General features: G+C 39.3%; 1 protein-coding gene across 1 annotated transcript in view; it reads right to left on the bottom strand.

Moving 5' to 3' along the window:
* RAPGEF6 (Rap guanine nucleotide exchange factor 6) overlaps positions 1-18508 on the bottom strand; it is a 235841-nt gene that overhangs the window by 59059 nt on the left and 158274 nt on the right. Inside the window, exons 9-16 of the mRNA XM_045026507.1 lie at positions 10732-10912; positions 9753-9889; positions 8877-9035; positions 7655-7807; positions 6919-7083; positions 3655-3762; positions 3088-3291; positions 2019-2127 (exon numbers count right to left, since the gene is read on the bottom strand). Coding sequence (XP_044882442.1) covers positions 2019-2127; positions 3088-3291; positions 3655-3762; positions 6919-7083; positions 7655-7807; positions 8877-9035; positions 9753-9889; positions 10732-10912 — 1216 coding nt within the window. The remainder of the gene's footprint in view (positions 1-2018; positions 2128-3087; positions 3292-3654; positions 3763-6918; positions 7084-7654; positions 7808-8876; positions 9036-9752; positions 9890-10731; positions 10913-18508) is intronic.

Below are 18508 nucleotides of genomic sequence, written 5' to 3'. Positions count from 1 at the left end.
TGGAAAACAGACTGCAAAGAGAAAAATACTGCATTGGAGGGAATTTCCAACCAGAAATTAAAAAGTGAAGTAGAAGACATTTCATCGTTTTCACTTTTCTTACTAATAAAGATTACAACACATTTCATAAAACTTTGCTGACATCCACTACAGACAATTAACTAGATAAAAGGGGAAACATTATATTTACATTAATCAACATTTTTGTCTGTATCTGTTAGGTAATGGAATGCAGCTGTTTTCTTAAGAACAACCACAAGACTGATTGACACTTTACCGGCTGACACTTCTTTTATCTTCATTGATATTATCAAATATATTCCACATACAGTGTTCTTTTACACTTATCAGATTTAACTGGTCAACTGGTAACAATGACATTTCCAGAAAATACCATTCCATGGGGGGAAAAGTTATACCTATTTTATTTGTGTTTCTGTTATATAACATAAAACCCTGCCCTGCCTAAGCTGTACATGAATTTCTGCCAAGCAGTTTTTTTTATATCTTTGAGGTTGCTGACATCAGAGAAATGTAGTGTTTTCAGTTGAACACATATGGCTGTGCTCACTGAAACAGAACTTACAGCTGCACAGTGCTGATTACTCATGTTTTCCACCCAAACCAGGCAGGCAGCACATACTATGCACAAATACCAAATCAAATTGCATGCTTTTATTACATAGCAAAATTTAGGACTGCACACCTTTGTAGAAGAAATTCAGGTGTGAGCATGGGGATTCACTGATATATTCTCTGATAACTCACTAGCACCATATTAGGCATTTAGCACTCTATTAAAAAATTATAATAGCAAATACAATCTTTGCAAAGGGCTTCAGCTGATGAATTTGTTAAAACACCTCAAGCAGCAGGCAGAGTAAGCACCTTGAATATCTAGCAACAATAAAAAGGTCTCATAATCCGTGCATATACATTTATATGTACAGGGCTGTAATTCTGAACAGATAATCAGGGAGAGAGCTAGACCATCCTGAGTCTTTTTTCACTGACTTGGTTGCAGCTATGTTTCATTTTCATATGAACATGTTAACTTTCAGAGGAAGTTTGTACAAGCTGGTGTACTGCTGCATGTCACCTTGTATTAGCATACATTATTTGATGAAAAGGGTTTTTTAAAATTGTTTTTGTCCTCATTTTGTTTGAGGCAATAAGCTATAGTTAAGTTCATGCCACTTTTTGACCTCTATAGTGATGTAAAGAAAAAAAATTAAAAACAGAAAATCAATAGTGAACAAAGACAAGTAATTAGAAGTAGCAGATGAGACTTAGAAGAAGAAAAGACCACCAGCAACTTCAAATATAATACAAGTCAAAGAAAAGAAACCATGTATGTTTAGGGGGAATCTTGTTCTTACTGTAGTGGTATTTGTGGTGTTGGATGCAGACCATGTATGCCCTGGATTATGGAAAACTAACAGATATTTTGACTGAGGTTTAAAAAAGTTATTTGTTTATAAAATGACAATTTAAAGCTAAAATGGATATTGCACATATACTTTATACATTCTCCATTTTCTCTTTCAGATGTAAAAGATGTTATGGTGCTCACACCCATAATTAAAATTTTTTTTAAAAACCCTGATTTTACATCTTTTGCTATTTCTTGTCAAAACAGGTGACAGAGAGGATTTATGAATGAGTGACTTACTGGTTCATAAACTTTGGGTCAGATTATTGGCCCCCTTTCAGCCCCTTTGTGTGAAGGCTCAATAAAGCTACTTAAATGGTCACATGAGGATTTCCCAGGGACCACAGAGCAGGTTATGCTGCCTCTACCCCAGCCCCATGCAGACCCTGGCGTAGGGGGAGTACCCAGGCTAAAAAAAAGACATGGGGACATGGCCTCTGTGCTCTGGTGATCATCAACTCCTAGAACAGCTCCTTGGGGTCACAGGCAAATGGGTGGAACTTAGTGTGGCCCTGAGGCCTTCAGGATAGGGAACTTTGTCTTCTTTTTCACATGCAAGGTACCTTGACTATGCAAGTCTACTCACCAAAAATGTTTGTTTTTACAGTAATGGAAAGATGAGTATTGTTCCTCAAGATTTCAACAGCTTTTACAAATGTAATGTTCTCAAAGTTCTGTCCATTTACTTCCATTATCTTTTGGGAGAAAAAGAAAAAAAATGAATTTTTAGATTAAATGTCACAAAAGGTTTTCCATTCTCTAAATTTATTATTTACTATTATAAAAAAGATACAATAAATGCTTCAGCAGTTACAATACTGCTACATATCAGAGTGGTATTATGAAAACATGCATTACTAAATATCTTAATAAATTAGCTGCTACAATTTAAATACAAGTATGTCGTATAAACATGTCGGACTTTGTTGCACCTAGAGGGGGAAGTGAAGTCTTTTAGTGGTCCAGCTGAAGAGCTAGAGCCAGAAAGGCCCAGAGAAGCAAAGAGTCTCCAGGGAGGGATCCCTGGTGGATGTGATCCCACACCAGGGCCAGGACTGCTTAAAGAACAGGAATAATTTGAGGGAGCCCAGAAGAGGCTGAGACACAGTTTGGCCAGGGCACCGTGATAGGCCCTGCTGGACTGATTGAAGAGTGAGCCCCTCAATAGGGTCGCAGACCAAAGGACCTTACAGAGGGTAATGAAATTGGCCCCCTGTTGGTCTTATATCCCGGAAGGAGTTTGCTTTGCTTTTATCACCCAAACAGACTATGTGAGACTTGGCCATAGAACTGAGTCAGCAAAGACCCACCATAAACAGAGTGTGTGTGCAGGCACACGCTCTTGGCCAGGGGGCACTCGCGAGAGTGAGTGTTCCCCATTACAACCCTTTTTAACAATGTTTCCTAAAACAAACCATGATTACGATATTTTGGGGGGTTTTTCATATCTATTTTAACTGTAGAAGAGAACTGCAGATGCAAACCGTAAATCCTTAAAATACTACGTAGTTTGGTAAACAGTGAGCAAATTAGTAATATTTTAAGTCTTATATTTCAGACAAATGTTATCTGGCATTTACTGTACTTGGTTAAACCAGGAGGGATTTTTATTAAAATTACATCTGAAACATGAATAATTTTATGCACTTTCTTACCTGATCACCACGCTTAAGTCCAGCTTCTGCTGCTTTGCTGCCTGTTTCTACTGTCTCTACAAAAATGCCAAAACCCTTGTCACTTCCTCCAACTAGACAGAAAAAGAGTGGCGAGTCTCTGGAAGGTTTCTGCAGAGTAATTTGCCTCCACTTTGCTTTGGCGGCACAGGCAATATTCAACAACCTGAGGTGACCCTTCATTTTCTGTAAATCAGAAGACACACAAAGGAATGCAATGTTTCTTCATCTCAAATTAGAAGAACAACTGAAAAGAACAATGCCAGAGAAAAAAGAATCTATGAAATTAAGGATCCAATTCTTACTAAAAAAACCCAAACCCTGTTCTTTCTTGAAATACCATCAAGGGATAGAAATGAGTAGTCTATACCATTTTACTGTTTGATTCTGTACAACCATATGTACAATTTAGACCAAATAGGACTGTGTTAAAAGTTGAATATAGATGGTCGTCTTCTAGCCCAAGGACTTTTTAAAAGATTCTTAAATCACAGATGATAAAAAAAACACCTCACTGGAAAGCATGACACTGATAGTTTTTAGTCCTACCGTATCTTCCAAGTTTTTTTCAAATTCTTCCAGAAATCGTGTCATAGCGGGATCTCCTTCAAAATCATTAAAATGATTGTTCACCCACAATAAGACCACTCTGGTGACCTTCAGAAACAAGATAAACAGATGGGTTGGTTTTGGAGTTAATAGTAAGGAAAAAGAGATGATGTACAATGTAAACATATTTGTTTATGTGGATTTAATCTGATTGCCCTTATTTTCTACATTGATGTTACACAGGTTTTTCACAGAAGTAAACCAAAAGCAGCGGTCACTTTTACTGCTTTTAAACCATCCCTGAGTCATTTTCCTCCACCGCACAATTAAACTGATCAGAGAAGGAAAAATCAAATTGGATCTAAGGGGCTGGACTACTATCTACAGTCACACAAAGTGCTTTTAGTTTTGCTTAATTCAGAAACCTTGCACTTTTCAAATTGCCACTGTGAATGGTCAATTCTTTAAGCATAATTTCTAGGAAATGTATAGTAATGATAAAACATTACATCCTGAGAACCTTCATCTCCATTTTTTGACAATGCAGTTGACTGTGCTACAGAATTACTATACAACTCTCATAGTCAGCCGTCAATTACTCAGTTTCTATTAAACAAAAGTGCTCAACAATTACAGCAGTTTCTTGTGTCTAAAAATAAATTACTTCCTATTTCACTTGCTGAGACAGTTTTCTTTCTTTGCAAGTTCACAAAAAAGTTGCTGTATGCAAAAGTGCTTTTAATTTTACGTTGGCAAAAATGTTATCCAACCCAGGCCCTCCGCCCAAGTCATTTTTAGTATCTATCTCTATATACTCAGCTCATTTTGAAGTCACTCTTTTCATTATGCACAGAAAAGACAAATCTTGAAAGTGCTTGACATGTGTATGACATACCCAGGGCACAATCCAGATTAATGAGTAGCTATGTCACCACTGCCTTCTAGCCTGGGGTGTCCTTTACAATGCTTTGCTGCTGTAGCTTCCAGTCTGGATTGCTCACAAACAGCCTCCGGCATGGAAGTCACTTCCAGTTATGTCTGTGTGTATAATGCAGCCAGCACCTATGCTCTTACTAGCTTGAATTATACTGCAGGGTGACCCCAACACACTCCCAGAGTCCCAGATTTTTCTCCTGAAATGTTTGCCCTGTACTGCCCAGCTCTCTCCTGGACAGTACAAATTTATATAGGTCTGTTATTTCATCAATGGGAATATTATGCACATATTTTATCATCCCAAATGGAGTTTCCCAAACACTTAAATTTAAACACACTGGATTAAATAAAACAAGTTTATTCACTACAAAAAGATAGATTTTAAATGAATACAAGTAACAAGGTATAAGAGTCAGAAATGGTTCCAAGAAAAATAAAGAATAAATGCAACTAATGCCTATCTTAACAAACTATGTTAAATTGAAAGCTAAGTTCTTCTCAATAGCTGCACTCAACAGTCTTAGTGGCCAAACTTCTTAGGCCAGGACCAGGGGCGACTCTAGGTATTTTGCCGCCCCAAGCACGGCAGGCAGGCTGCCTTCGGTGGCTTGCCTGCGGGAGGTCCCCGGTCCTGCGGATTCGGCGGCACACCTGCGGGAGGTCCACCGAAGCCGCAGGACCAGCGGACCCTCCGCAGGCATGCCGCCGAAGGCAACCTGCCTGCCGCCCTCGCGGCAACCGGCAGAGCGCCCCCCGTGGCTTGCTGCCCCAGGCACGCGCTTGGCGTGCTGGTGCCTGGAGCCGCCCCTAGCCAGGACCCCTTCTTCTGTTTGATGGCTGCTTTCTTTGTTCCTTCTAGTGCAGTGAATCAATGTACAAAGAGTGAAAGCAACAGAGAGAAGGGGTGCCCTGGGGTGTTTGTCCCCCCCTTTTATAGTGTCAGTCCCCTCCCACTTGGAAAACATTTCCCGATGAGATTCAGGATGACAGGCAGTCTGTGTGGAAGGAAGCTCCATGCTGTTTCTGTGCTAAGATGTAGATTTTTTGCCCCATCCCTTTTCCTGCCAAAAAAAATGGCCACTTAGCAAGTAATGGCCCATCAACCTTGTTTACACCTGGCTGACATGTCAGCTTGCCCTTTGTCTTTGAGGGACTGGTTTGGCCACTCCCCAGACTTCCCTGGAAAACATACTTTTAGTCATGGCCTCAGCTTATGTTTATAACTTCACATATAATAAAATACTGTTATGTGCATTTTGCCATGACATTACTGATCAGCAAATTATGAGTTTTTAAATGGTATCTCACAAGCCATACTTTATACAAAGATTATTACAATAGTGTGTAGGATGTGGACATGGGAGTATATTCTATCACAATATGGAATAGTCCTGTCAGACAGACTACTAAGATCATGTGGCAGTTATTCCAGATGTTCTCTGTGGACAATTTTCACATTTTTAATTAAAAAAAAAAAGTAAGACTAATTGTCAAAATGCATGGCACAAAAAAGGGAGAAAGAACAACAACATGAAACAGTTGAAAAGCACAGAAAAGCCTCTGTAATTTTAAATACCAGTTCTTTCGCTGGTCAACAGGTTTTGTTGCAGGTAAACTCTAGTATATATGAAAAAAGTCAGCTAAGAACATTATTGCCATCTTTTTCAAATATGAACAAAAACCATCAGACCATATAAATTTTATTTTGCGTACATGTGCATATCCATACAGAACTTCACTTACTTCCATATATAGAAGTATTGTAATTTCATCAATTGCACCATCTACAACCCTTTTCTGTGGTGGCAGTTAACTTCAGATGCATGGTTTGTAGAAAGCTGCTTAAATCAAATGCACTTGCTGCCTTAAAAACAAGGGAAGATAGGTCCAATGCTGTCACGAAAGCAACAGTGATATGCCCAGGAAATCATGGACACTTAATTGCCCTGAATTACTGGCAAAAATGGGTCTTCTGAGAGGGCTGATTGTACCCAGAATATGAGAGAGTACACCTGAAAATATTTGCTCTATGTGAAATTTGTGAATAATAGGTCTTGACTTAGATTTCAGATACATTGCCATTTACATATTAAGATCAGCAATTACACATTTTAGAGGCTATGATGAGGCATAACTGAATTTAGAATCAAAACTTACATGTGTGCAACTATGTGGAAGAATACCTTTTTATGCTACTGAAATATATTGCTATAAAAATATGTACTTTTAGATTATCATGGAACTGCCAGACTTTATCAGCTCCACAAAAAAGGGTTAAAGATTGATAATTTTTCACCCCAAAAGCTGGTCTGTTCATTTGACACCAACCTTATCCCTGAGGCTGTCCACTTTAAACCACTCCAGGAGTTTATCCCCAACTTCCAATGGGCTTGATAGAAATGTCCTGTATGTTAAAAGGAAATCTTCTATATAAGTTGGGTCCACAATAGAATGTTCTTCTATTAAATGCATGATGAGTCGCTCAGGTGTTGCCTTAAAAACAGAAATGCAAAGGGCTTTCAGGAAGTATCACACAGTATCATCACCCCAGTGATGATATCCAGGCTTTGAACCACACACAGTGCACTTTTTTTTCCCCCCCCAAATTATACCGAGTGATTGATAAACGCTTAGAAAGAAAAAGTATCAGTGTGTTTAAGTTCAGTTCACATATTTCAACCTTCCTAAACATTTTGTAGGATTATGCACGATCATGTCATTTATAATAGCATTTTGTTTGCACAATAACATTCCATCGATTCTTTCGTCTGTTTTAAAATACCTCTTCTAATCCAATACAACACACATTAATGCATGTAAAGACACTGACTGGTGGTTTCTAACATAAAACCAGAAAATCTGTACTGAATAGATCCTGTTTTAATTAATAAGAAGCAGATTTTGTATTTATATAAAAATATAAATCCTTTCTAATCAACTCTCTATTGAGCTGTATTAGGAAAGACAAATGTGAATATATGTTCCAGGTTCCCACTGTATTTTCTGACAAATTAACATTTTTAGAGTTTGACAGGGAGAATATTAAGTAAATAAAGAAAATCACCTTAATGACTATATGTCCTTTCCTGGTTCCACTGCGATCTAGCTCTCTGTGCTCCTTTACCATAACAATTTCTCCTTCTTCCTCGACTTTATGAGTGTTTTTTTCCACATGGTTCAGAATCCGCCAGTAATCCTGCTGGGCTATACAAACAAACTGACCCAGAACAATATGGGGACAATTAATAAACCGGTAGTACATAAACACATCTCCACGCACTAAACCTGGGCCAATGTAATGCAATAGCGATAGCATATCATTTGACATCAGTCCAGTCCTGTCCAGTTCCACTAGATATTAAATTGTAAACAGAGTCCAAGTGAAATTGATAATCCCTCATACAGCACTACGATGTTACTGTGCAAAGACCAATCTTAAAAGAGAACTTAGCTTGTAAAAAGTGGAAATGATATTTTCTGTTTAACTGTTCTTATAGCATTTCAAACACACACAAATACCATGACCTTAAGTGGTAAATAGCTACTTCAGCACAACACAAAAGTTCCTGTTTCTCAGATGACAGCAATGTACAAGAAAATTGTTCCAAAATAAGAAGGGAGAACTGACAACTAAGGGCTTGTCTATATGGTGTTTTAGTTTGCACTAGAAGGGTGTAAATTCTAGTCCATACTAGCTTCTTGGGCACTAACTAACCTGTGTGGACCCTGCTGGCCCACACCAAAAGTTCCCTAGTGTGTTAATGTAGCCCTGCAACTTGCACTAGGGAACTTTTAATTAGGGTTGCCGACAGTGCATTTCAAAATTAAGGGACTGTTTTTTAGCATCCACGTCCTCCCTCTTCTCCCGATATTATCATCGTCATCATCATTGTTAATAATAATAATAATAATCAGTACTTACCTACATTCACCAGTGGTATTTCTTGTCGCTTTTTGCAGCAATCAGCAACTCCTGATCTTGTTGTACAGAGAGGAAGACACCCCTTCTAATAAGGGATTGTTGGCAATCCTACTTTTTAATCCATGCCACCAGGGCCCACAAGGCCCATTTATTGCACAACATGCTAGTGTGCACTGGAATTTACACCCCTCTATTGCAGACTAAAGAATTGTGTAAACACGCCCTAATTTAACAGAGTGCCCACCCTTCCAACTTCCTTTATTCTATTTCCGTTATAAATATCATTATGTTAGATGAAACCATATTATCTTTTTTTATTAACCATTTAAAAATGCAAGAAAATTATACATAGGTATAATCTTACCTGACAGTCATCTACTTTGGTCCTAACCACTCCATTCATGTACTGCTTTTCCAAAGAAGGGGTAATCCCAAAACTATTTCCCATACAGAGACTTTCAGTTTTCCCATCTGGATGGCTGATTTCCACGGTGCCGTTTAAAATAACATACCAAGAATCAAGCTAGAATGAATTTTTAAAAAAAAGTATGGCTCTCTCAGCAAGTTCTAATAAGAAAGATGAATCAATGCTTATCTTCCAGAAGTATTTGCCCATGTGGTAGTAAATATGCTTTCATTACAATTTTGTAACATTTCATTCAATACAACACAACATGTCAAGAACTGCTGTTTACTGTCCACTGACTTGTAAGCAGTAAGTGAAGGACGAGCCAAAATAAAAAAGTTTATTTCTAGCTTCGCAATCCACCAAGTGCTAATAATTTCCAAATATTTGCATGTCCTGTCGCTACCCTTTTGACAACGAAGCCTGTGGTGTGATACTATATTTTTTACATAGGCATTAAAACATGTCCACTGGACACTCAAATTTGCACAAGAGGAGACTTGAGTTAAGCCAATGGGTAACAATTGCACAAGATCAAAAACATTTTTTAAAAGATTACTTCAGAAAAGGGATATTATTTCCTGGGCAGAGAATTTTATTTTTTACACTGATAGAAAAGATCCATTCTTTTATGACATTATAAATACAATTTTTGTAAAATAACCCCTAACTACTAGGTAGCAGTACAAAAATAAATTGCAATATACCAGATCACTGTTCAAGTACTATACATACAAATTGTTTAATGCTATTGTACGTTTAGATTTGAACATATTAAAATCCTGAGTTTCAGTATCATACAGTGTTTAAATTATGTAATGTGCTATAACTTACTTCTTGTCCATCTTCAAGTATGATGGCTCCTGCTTGTTCTACCACTTCAAATATCATAACTGAACAAAGTTCTCTTCTTACAGACATGGTCATGTTTGCAAAGGCTGGGAGTTGATGCATAAATTCCAGTAATTGCTCTATTAGATAAAGGAAACATTGATATGAAGACTGCAAGGCCTGTGCCTCTAAGGTACTATACCCCCTGCAGGTATATTAAACCTCAGCGTTAAACTCACTGAAGGAATTGCTCAGTGGTATTTCAATCACTATTAGTGCCTGTGGCTAAATGAGCACAGCATGCATTTTACAATCAACATTAATAAAAGGAACCTGGCTTTTCAATCTTGATTGTGCTCTGATTGACTATTACGGCATCAATCTAGCTAAGTGTAAAAGCACTTGAACTTTAAGCCTTTAGAAAAGTTATAAAGTATTTTTGCTGAATGATGATTGTAAGATAGATAATATCAATGACATGAAATCATTTTTAGTGTTCACAGAAATAATCAGAGGAAAAGTATAAATCTCAATTTTTGTTTTAGTGTTAAACTAATGCCAACTTTAGCCTGGCGCTTGCAGAAACCTCTTTTTGACTCGGATTCCTTGGAACTTAAATTCAGCCTCTTTATATTGTGATAATACCACCAGCCCTGCCAAAAATTCCAAAACAAATTTGCCAGTGTCAGGCAGCTAAATTTACTCCCCACCCCACCCGCACATTAGCAAACTGTAATCACCAAAGTATTTAGCAACTCAGTGCTAATACTTTCAGACACCTAGTTTCTCATAATAAATATAAGAAGAGAATAATAGTCTAGTTTAGTTTATAAATTCTTTGGGACAACAAGAGTTGGAAAAAATCTCTGAAAAGCATCATCCATAGTTATGAGGCTATTTATTAATAATTATGCACTTACACAGATTTCAAAGACGACTATTATTTGAGTTATAAAATAGATCATATCAAGATATTTCTCACCAATGTCATCGTCCGTTTTGTCTGCAGGTTCTTTTTCAAGGCACTCTCGTACAACATCTCGCCCCAGTAATGGATCTGAAGTTCTGTCAATATCTTCATCTTCTTCTTCTTCATCTTCAGAGTCCACAGGTGCTTCTGGGAGACCTGTTAAATCTACATCTCCCATATCACTTTCTGTAGCCTGTAGAAAATAAATAATCAGGCAGTCAATTCAATTTCTACACAGGTTTAACAGTTCATGGCCTAAGCTTATAGGCCCAGTCAGTTTATACCACAAAAATCAAAAAGTATCCGTTGACTAATAATTATGAGCTACAAGTTATGATAACTCAACATGTTTTACCACTTGAATACTTAAGGAAAGATATTACAATGCAATTTACTATTACAGAAAGACTGGTATAAATATCTATCTGGTGCATGTACATATATATGTTTTTATATTTTACATAAAAAGCATACATAAGAGGACAGACGTATTATTTTCATAAATCAGGGATGACTATATGAGTGGTATTCATGACCACTCATGAATTGTAGTCGTCCCTGACTTATGAAAACAAAAATAGTATGTTGCACCATACTCTATCTTTGTACATATACTTATAAATGAGAGAAAACTGTTAAAGTGGAATATACAACCATTGCAATTTTACAGGTTACTGATTGAACTCAAATTATCTAAATGATCTACACCACAATTCATAGAGTTTAGTTAGTTAGTATGTACACATTACGCCTCTGGCGTTTAGGGCAGTGACAAAGCTCCTCCACTCCTGTCTGTTTCTGGCAAGTCTTTCAGTGGGACACAGCTGGGGAACCATTGAAAGATCATACAGTGTAGTTGGAAGATAAAGTGCTACGAAGTATAGTTATTACACAAGCTCAACTTTGGACAGCAGAGTTTAATTTCAATTGTTTGACTATGCCAGAAGAAAAGCACGAGACACTGGAAATGGTTTAGTTAGGTCGCAACTTTAGTCCTAAATGTCTGGGAGTACCTGGCAAATAAAAGTAAGATAATTCCATAATCATTGTACATATACTGGGGGAAGAGGGGGTGAGCCATTGTGGTCCCCAGCCAACCTACCACTGGGACCTAGCCACTCCCCATCCCTGAAGGGGGGCTATAAAGGAGGGGGTTGGCTTCCTGCCATACCATTCACAGGAGCCACAAATCCCTCATTTTTGCTCTTTTAAAGAACACATCCTTTAAGTCCTTTACCAATGCATTTCATCTGATCACGGTTTCCCTTCCCTACAGAGCACCTGCACTGGACATCTGCAGCACACCTACATAATGAATTGCAACACCATAGCCTAAGCACCTTTTCATGTTTACCCCCAAATAAGCCCCCAATCTGATATGGGGAAGGTGAAAAAAACCACCATCTTGGCCTATCTGGCAGGGAGGGAAAAAGTCCTTCACAGACCCCCAAGCAAGGCGCAATTAGCATAACACAGCGGATCATGACAAAAGCTGGTATTTAGCTACCACAATGGGTGGGAGGGTAGGTGCTGCTCCACCTGGTATAGGCAAAAGAGGACTTTTCTCGCACTGAGTGGAACTAAATAATCCTGCCTCTCTTCTGGACACAAGTGGGGATTGGAGAAATGGGTCAGGTCTGAAGCTGCCGCAGCAAGTCGCTTTGGCTCTCTAGCCTTTAAAGGGGCCACACGCTTTTTCTACAGCAGATTGCTAAGACAGGAATGCAACTGAGATAGAAACTGACCTCATGGAGTGCGTACAGACCCCGGACTAAGGCAGCAGGTTATGTCCTTGATAACAGAGGTTAATGCAACCCGAGACCCATTTGGATTGTCTTTGAGCTGATATCACGGGGCCTCTGGATTTTTCCCTGAACAAAAGGAAGAGTTTAGAGGACTTCCTGAACTCCTTAGTCCTGTCCAAGTAGAATGCTAGTGCTCTTCTAACAGCTACCATATCCAGAATTGCTTCCATTGTCACTTTGTGGTTTTGGGAAAAAACAGGAAGATGGATCTGTTGATTCATATGGAAAGTGGAGGTAACTTTATAGAGAAACTTGAGATGCAGCCTCAAAGTTATTTTGTCTTTAAAAAAAGACTGTGTATCCTGGGTGTGCCATCAGGGCCACTATTTCTCCTATGTGTCTAGCTGAGGTGATGGCAATTAGAAATGGTGTCTTCATGGACAGGTGTAAAAGAGAGGAAGTTGACATGGGCTCAAAGGGAGGTCTAACCAAAGCCCTGAGAACTTGGTTAAGATCCCAGACTGGAGTGGGTGTTCTCACATGCGGGAAGAGATTCCCAATGGTGATAAGGAATCCACGTGTCAGCAGGTGAGCTAACACTGAGTAGCCGTCTACCTGACAGTGGAAAGCCATTATGGCCACAAGATGTACCTTAAGGGAGATGAGAGAGGGTTCTTACCGCTTGAGGTCTAAAATGTAGTCTAAAATCAGAGGGAGGGAAGACAAGGTTGGAGCTATGTACTTAGAATGACACCAAACTTGGAATCCTTCCTGTTTTTGTAGGCAAGTATGTCAAGTGGTCGACTTTTGGCTATGCAGCAACACATCTTTTACCTCATCAGGACATTCTGCCTCTAAGTCTTGGAACCAAGAAGGAGCCACGCCTGAAGGCGGAGGACCCGCAGGTTGGGGTGAAGGATCAGCCTGTCGCTTTGAGAGAGCAGGTGGGCAATGGGCCAAAGAGGAACTAGAGGACATATTGCCATCTCTGTCAGGTAAGGAAACCAGACATGCCTTGGCCAGTAGGGGGCAATCAGAATAACTCTGGCTTTCTCTCATTGAATTTTCAACAGGACCTTGGATAGAAGAGGAAACAGGGAAAAGGCATACAAAAGGTCTTTGTCACATGGGAGGATGAGGGCATCTCCCAGCAAACGTTTCCCCAGGCTGGCCCTGGAGCAGTAACAAGGGCATTTCTTATTTCAGTAAGTAGAAGAGACCTGTAATCAGGGTTCCCCAAAGGGCAAATATGTCTTGAAACACCTCTGAATTCAGTTCCCATTCGTGGTTGTGAGAAAAGTTCCGACTGAGACTGTCGGATGTCACGTTCAGTGTTCCTGGTAGACAGACAGCTGAGATAAGCACGTTGTAACCGATGCGCCAATTTCAAAGTTTGAGTGCTTTGGTACAGAGGGAGGGAGATCTGGCACCCCGAGTGATTTATGTAAAACATACAGATCACATTGTCTGTCATGACCTTCATGTACGTGTTTTTGATGAAAGGCAAAAAGTCTGCACAGGCATTCTTGACAGCCCTTAGCTCCCATAGATTGATATAGAGGGTCACTTCTGTGGAAGACCACTTGCCTTGAATCTTGAACTCCCCAGCCTATTAAGGAGGCATCCATCATTAGAGTAAGCGTCAGTGGCAGGTGCACAAAAAGAACACGTGCTTGGACACAGGATGGGTCTTTCCTTCAGTCCAGGGAGTGTAAACTGCTATCACTGCCCTGCGCAGTGATAGCAGTTTAGCTAGTCTGTCCCTGTTTGGGAAATAGACAGAAGTGAGCCACATCTGAAGACACTGCACGAACATCTGAGCATTTGGGGTAACAAAGGTACATTCTGCCTTATGACCTAGCACCTTTTTGTGTTTTGGAAGACTGAACATTGATTTACATTACAAGGAATAATTTTGATTGATTAAATCACAATCAGTTACAATTTTATCTTCTCATTCCTAGAACAAAGCATTGTGGTGAGCAATATCAATGTATTGCATTAAATGCTAACCTCTTAATTAATATTTTTATTAGGGCCGTCAAGCGATTACAAAATGTGCGTGCAATTAATTGCACTGTTAAACAATAATGGATTACCATTTATTTAAATATTTTGGGATGTTTTCTACATATTAAATTATATTGATTTCAATTACAACACAGAATACAAAGTGTACAGTGCTCACTTTATATTTATTTTTGATTACAAGTATTTGCCCTGTAAACAAACAAAAGAAATAGTATTTTTCAATTCACCTAATACAAGTTCTGTAGTGCAATCTCTTTATCATGAAAGTTGACTTACAAACCTAGAACTATGTGTCATCAGCATGGAAGCATGTCCTCTGGAATGGTGGCCGAAGCATGAGGTGGCATACAAATGTTTAGCATATCTGACATGTAAATAACTTGCAATGCAGACTACTAAAGTGTCATGCAAATGCTTGTTCTCACTTTCTGGTGACGAGAAGCGGGCAGCCTTATCTGTAAATATAAACAAACTTGTTTGTCTTAGCAACTGGCTGAACAAGAAGTAGGACTGAGTGTAGGCTCTGAAGTTTTACATTGTTTTGTTTTTGAGTGATTATGTAACAAACAAACAAAATTTACATTTGTAAGTTGTACTTTCACAACAAACAGATTGCACTACAGTACAGGTATGAGGTGAATTGAAAAATACTATTTCTTTTGTTTATCATTTTTACAGTGCAAATATTTGTAATAAAAATAATATACACTATGATTTCAATTACAACAGAATACAATATATATGAAAATGTAGAAAAACATCCAAAATATTTAATAAATTTCAATTGGTATTCCGTTCTTTAACAGTGCGATTAATCAAGATTAATTTTTAAATCACAATTACTTTTTTTTAGTTAATTACGTGAGTTAACTGCGATTAATTAACAGCCCTAATAAACATTAAGACTTTTATATGCTCCGGATGGGGGTGAAGTCTCTGGGGTAGGGCCAAAAATAAGGAGTTCATGGTGCAAGACGGGGCTCGGGCAGAGGGTTGGGGTGCAGGGGGGAGAGAGGAGGAGGGCTCAGGCTGGGGGTGCGGGATCTGGGGTGGGGCTCGAGATGAGGGGCTGGCGGAGCAGGAGGACGCTCTGGGCTAGGACCAAGGGGTTTGGAGGGCAGGAGGGGTTCAGGAGTGCAGGCTCTGGGCGGCGCTTAACTCAAGCAGCTCCCAGCAGCCGCGGCATGCCTCCTCTCCAGCTCCTACACAGAGGGGCAGCCAGGAGGCTCTAAACACTGCCCTGCCCACAGGCACTGTCCCTGCAGCTCCCACTGGCTGTGGTTCCAAGCCAATGGGAGCTGCGGGGGAGGCCCTTGGGGCAGAGGCAGTGTGCAGAGCCCCCTTGCTGCCCCTACACGTAGGAGTCAAAGGGGGAAGATGCCACTGCTTCTGTGAGCCATGCGGCAACACAGCATGTGCAGAGTGGGGCAAGCCCAGCTCCTGCTCCCCAGCTGGAGCGCCCGAGCAGGGCAAGCCCCAGACCCTGCTCCCTGGCAGGAGCTCAAGGGCCAGATTAAAACACTTGAAGGGCCGGATGCGGCTCCCCGGACATAGTTTTCCCACCCCTGCATTAACTGCTTTGGAATTAAGCCCAAGTGCAAACTGTGTTTGGAGAGAGTCTGAGCAGCACAGCACCTTATTCAATGATTTCTAGCCTTTCTACAGCTAATTAGCCTGAATTTTTATTGTGTTTTTCAATCAGAGCAACACAGATTGTGGACCTCACTTCCCAGTTTGACAAGCTCAAGCTAAAATACTAAAGCTTAAGCATATATGCAGAATAAGGGGAGGAGGGTTGTTTGTTTGGTTCTGTTTTTTTCTGATTTAGGTGACAATCAGCCAATAAAAGACATGCAACCCTTCTTTCTACAGGCAAAAGGAAGAAGTGCTAGATTGCATCCAGCCGCTTCAGGAATGCATAAGGGGCAGGGACAAGAAGCAATCACCACCTCCCAGACCTCTGAGCAATCCGGATATAATGACAGTCCACGCAGACCCAGTCTGAAACTGCCACAACAAGTCACTCTGGCTCTCTAGGGTGACATGTTTGTCTACAAGCCAGACAACAGCCCCCACCACTTAATGTGCGGTGAGGTCATTCCCCAAGGGTAAAAGTGAACTTTCTTTTATTATGCCCTAGTCTACTATGCCCGTAAACAAATAATTACCTAAGAAATAATAGATGGGTCTTAAACTGTGTCCCAAGGACCACCTACAGATGACCCACAAAGTGTTCACAGGTTACATAGTGATGGGAGAAAACCTGAGGGCTTTGGACAGCACACATTGAGCTATCTGTAGAAACAGCTGTTCCTGCTGCCAAGAATAATACCACAGCTGTTTCTACTATCCATTATTACTAACACTGTCAACTTCAAAATTCCTTGATGAACGGTTAAATCCATAAATTCATTTATTTTTCAATGAACAGAACGTGTGCCGGTCGCATAGTCTGTGAGCACATTTACATGATAAATACGCAATTATTTAATTTCTGATACATAGAGAGGCCACCATCCCTTAATAACCAGCAGAATGCAATCACTGACTCATCTCCACAAAATCATTACACAAACAAGGCCCTGCAGTATGAGAAGGTGCAGGGAACCCTATTAATAAACTAGCGTTTACCTAAGGCAAAAAATAAAAAAGCTTGAGTAAAACAATGGGCATTACACATGTCTGGAAGGTCAAAGTCTAGTTCTCACAGACAGCCAACTTTAGTTTTCAGTTTTCAATTTTACATAATACAAACACAACCCTGTAATTACACACATTTATATACAAAATGTACAAACAACGAGGTGACACAACTGCATTTGCAAAAAGCTATGCCCTCCGGATTGACCTATGTTGTAGATCTGAAAGACTCTTAAGAGCTAAACTGTTTAGTACTTTAAACAGACTAATATTTACTCCTTAAGAGAATAAAATGCATCAGTCTCACAAACCAGCACCAAAATAAAAATAGCAACTTAATCTACTCTATGAATGATTTAACATTTCATTTCATATTAAGTAGAACTACCATAAGAGCAACAATTCTAAGCACATGTCAATTACGAAAAGGTCAGCAGTTGTCACCTTGTTTACCATTGTGGATGAACATTAATTATTAACCAACACTAGATCAATGATAAGAACAGCCTCCACGTCCAAACTGCACATAAATTAGTTGGAGACGTATTTATTTTGTTTTTGTTTTTTTACAGAAGCTAGCCTATTCCAGGGAAATAGTCTAAGAGGAATGAAGAAATGGCCTTTCAGACAATCTCCTTAATTCACAATAGTGCTACAGAATGGCGTGCCCTCCTTTTAGCCTGATTTCTTTTTAAAACGCAGACTTGAATCTTCTTAAAAACATACTGACAACATCGGTATGTTCCAATAAACTTTTGGAACTTTTAACTCTTATAAAGCATTTAAGTTACAAAGGAACCCTAATATTATTAAAACAAAATATATTTCAGAGGCATGTAGAGCTATTTAGGACCAAAGTTTCAGCTGTCTAAAAATTGTTAGCACATCATGATTGCTGCATTTCAGTCTCTCAATTTGCCAAAGAGGAAAGAACACATCTTCAGTCACTATCATTACACAGCAGAGATATTTAAAGTTTAAATGAAAACAAGAGGTATGTCAACTCAGCAGGCAATGAGAAAGCAACATAGATAGAACAAGTTAACAACCAGCTGTATTCTCTGAAATGCTGACAGTATCCATGGCAAGAAGGGAAGTATTACATCAAAGCTGTGATCTTGTGGTCCTCAAGAACCAGGGTAAAATGCTATAATATTTTAACTATTAAGAAATTATAAACTATGGAGAGTAAAATCACAGCAATGTAACATTATAAGTACCTGATGGTTTTTTTAAGGGGAGGCTAAATTAAGATCAGTAACTTAAAGGGTAAAAAACATTACATTAATGTTTTAATTATTCTAGAACCAAGCCTTACAAATCCAAGAAATTCAGAGTAACATTACACATAACTGAAATCCAGAAAAAGGCTC

Source organism: Mauremys mutica, chromosome 8 (genome assembly GCF_020497125.1).
Source record: "Mauremys mutica isolate MM-2020 ecotype Southern chromosome 8, ASM2049712v1, whole genome shotgun sequence".
NCBI classification, from domain to species: domain Eukaryota; kingdom Metazoa; phylum Chordata; order Testudines; family Geoemydidae; genus Mauremys; species Mauremys mutica.
This window is presented reverse-complemented; position numbering and strand designations above follow the sequence as displayed.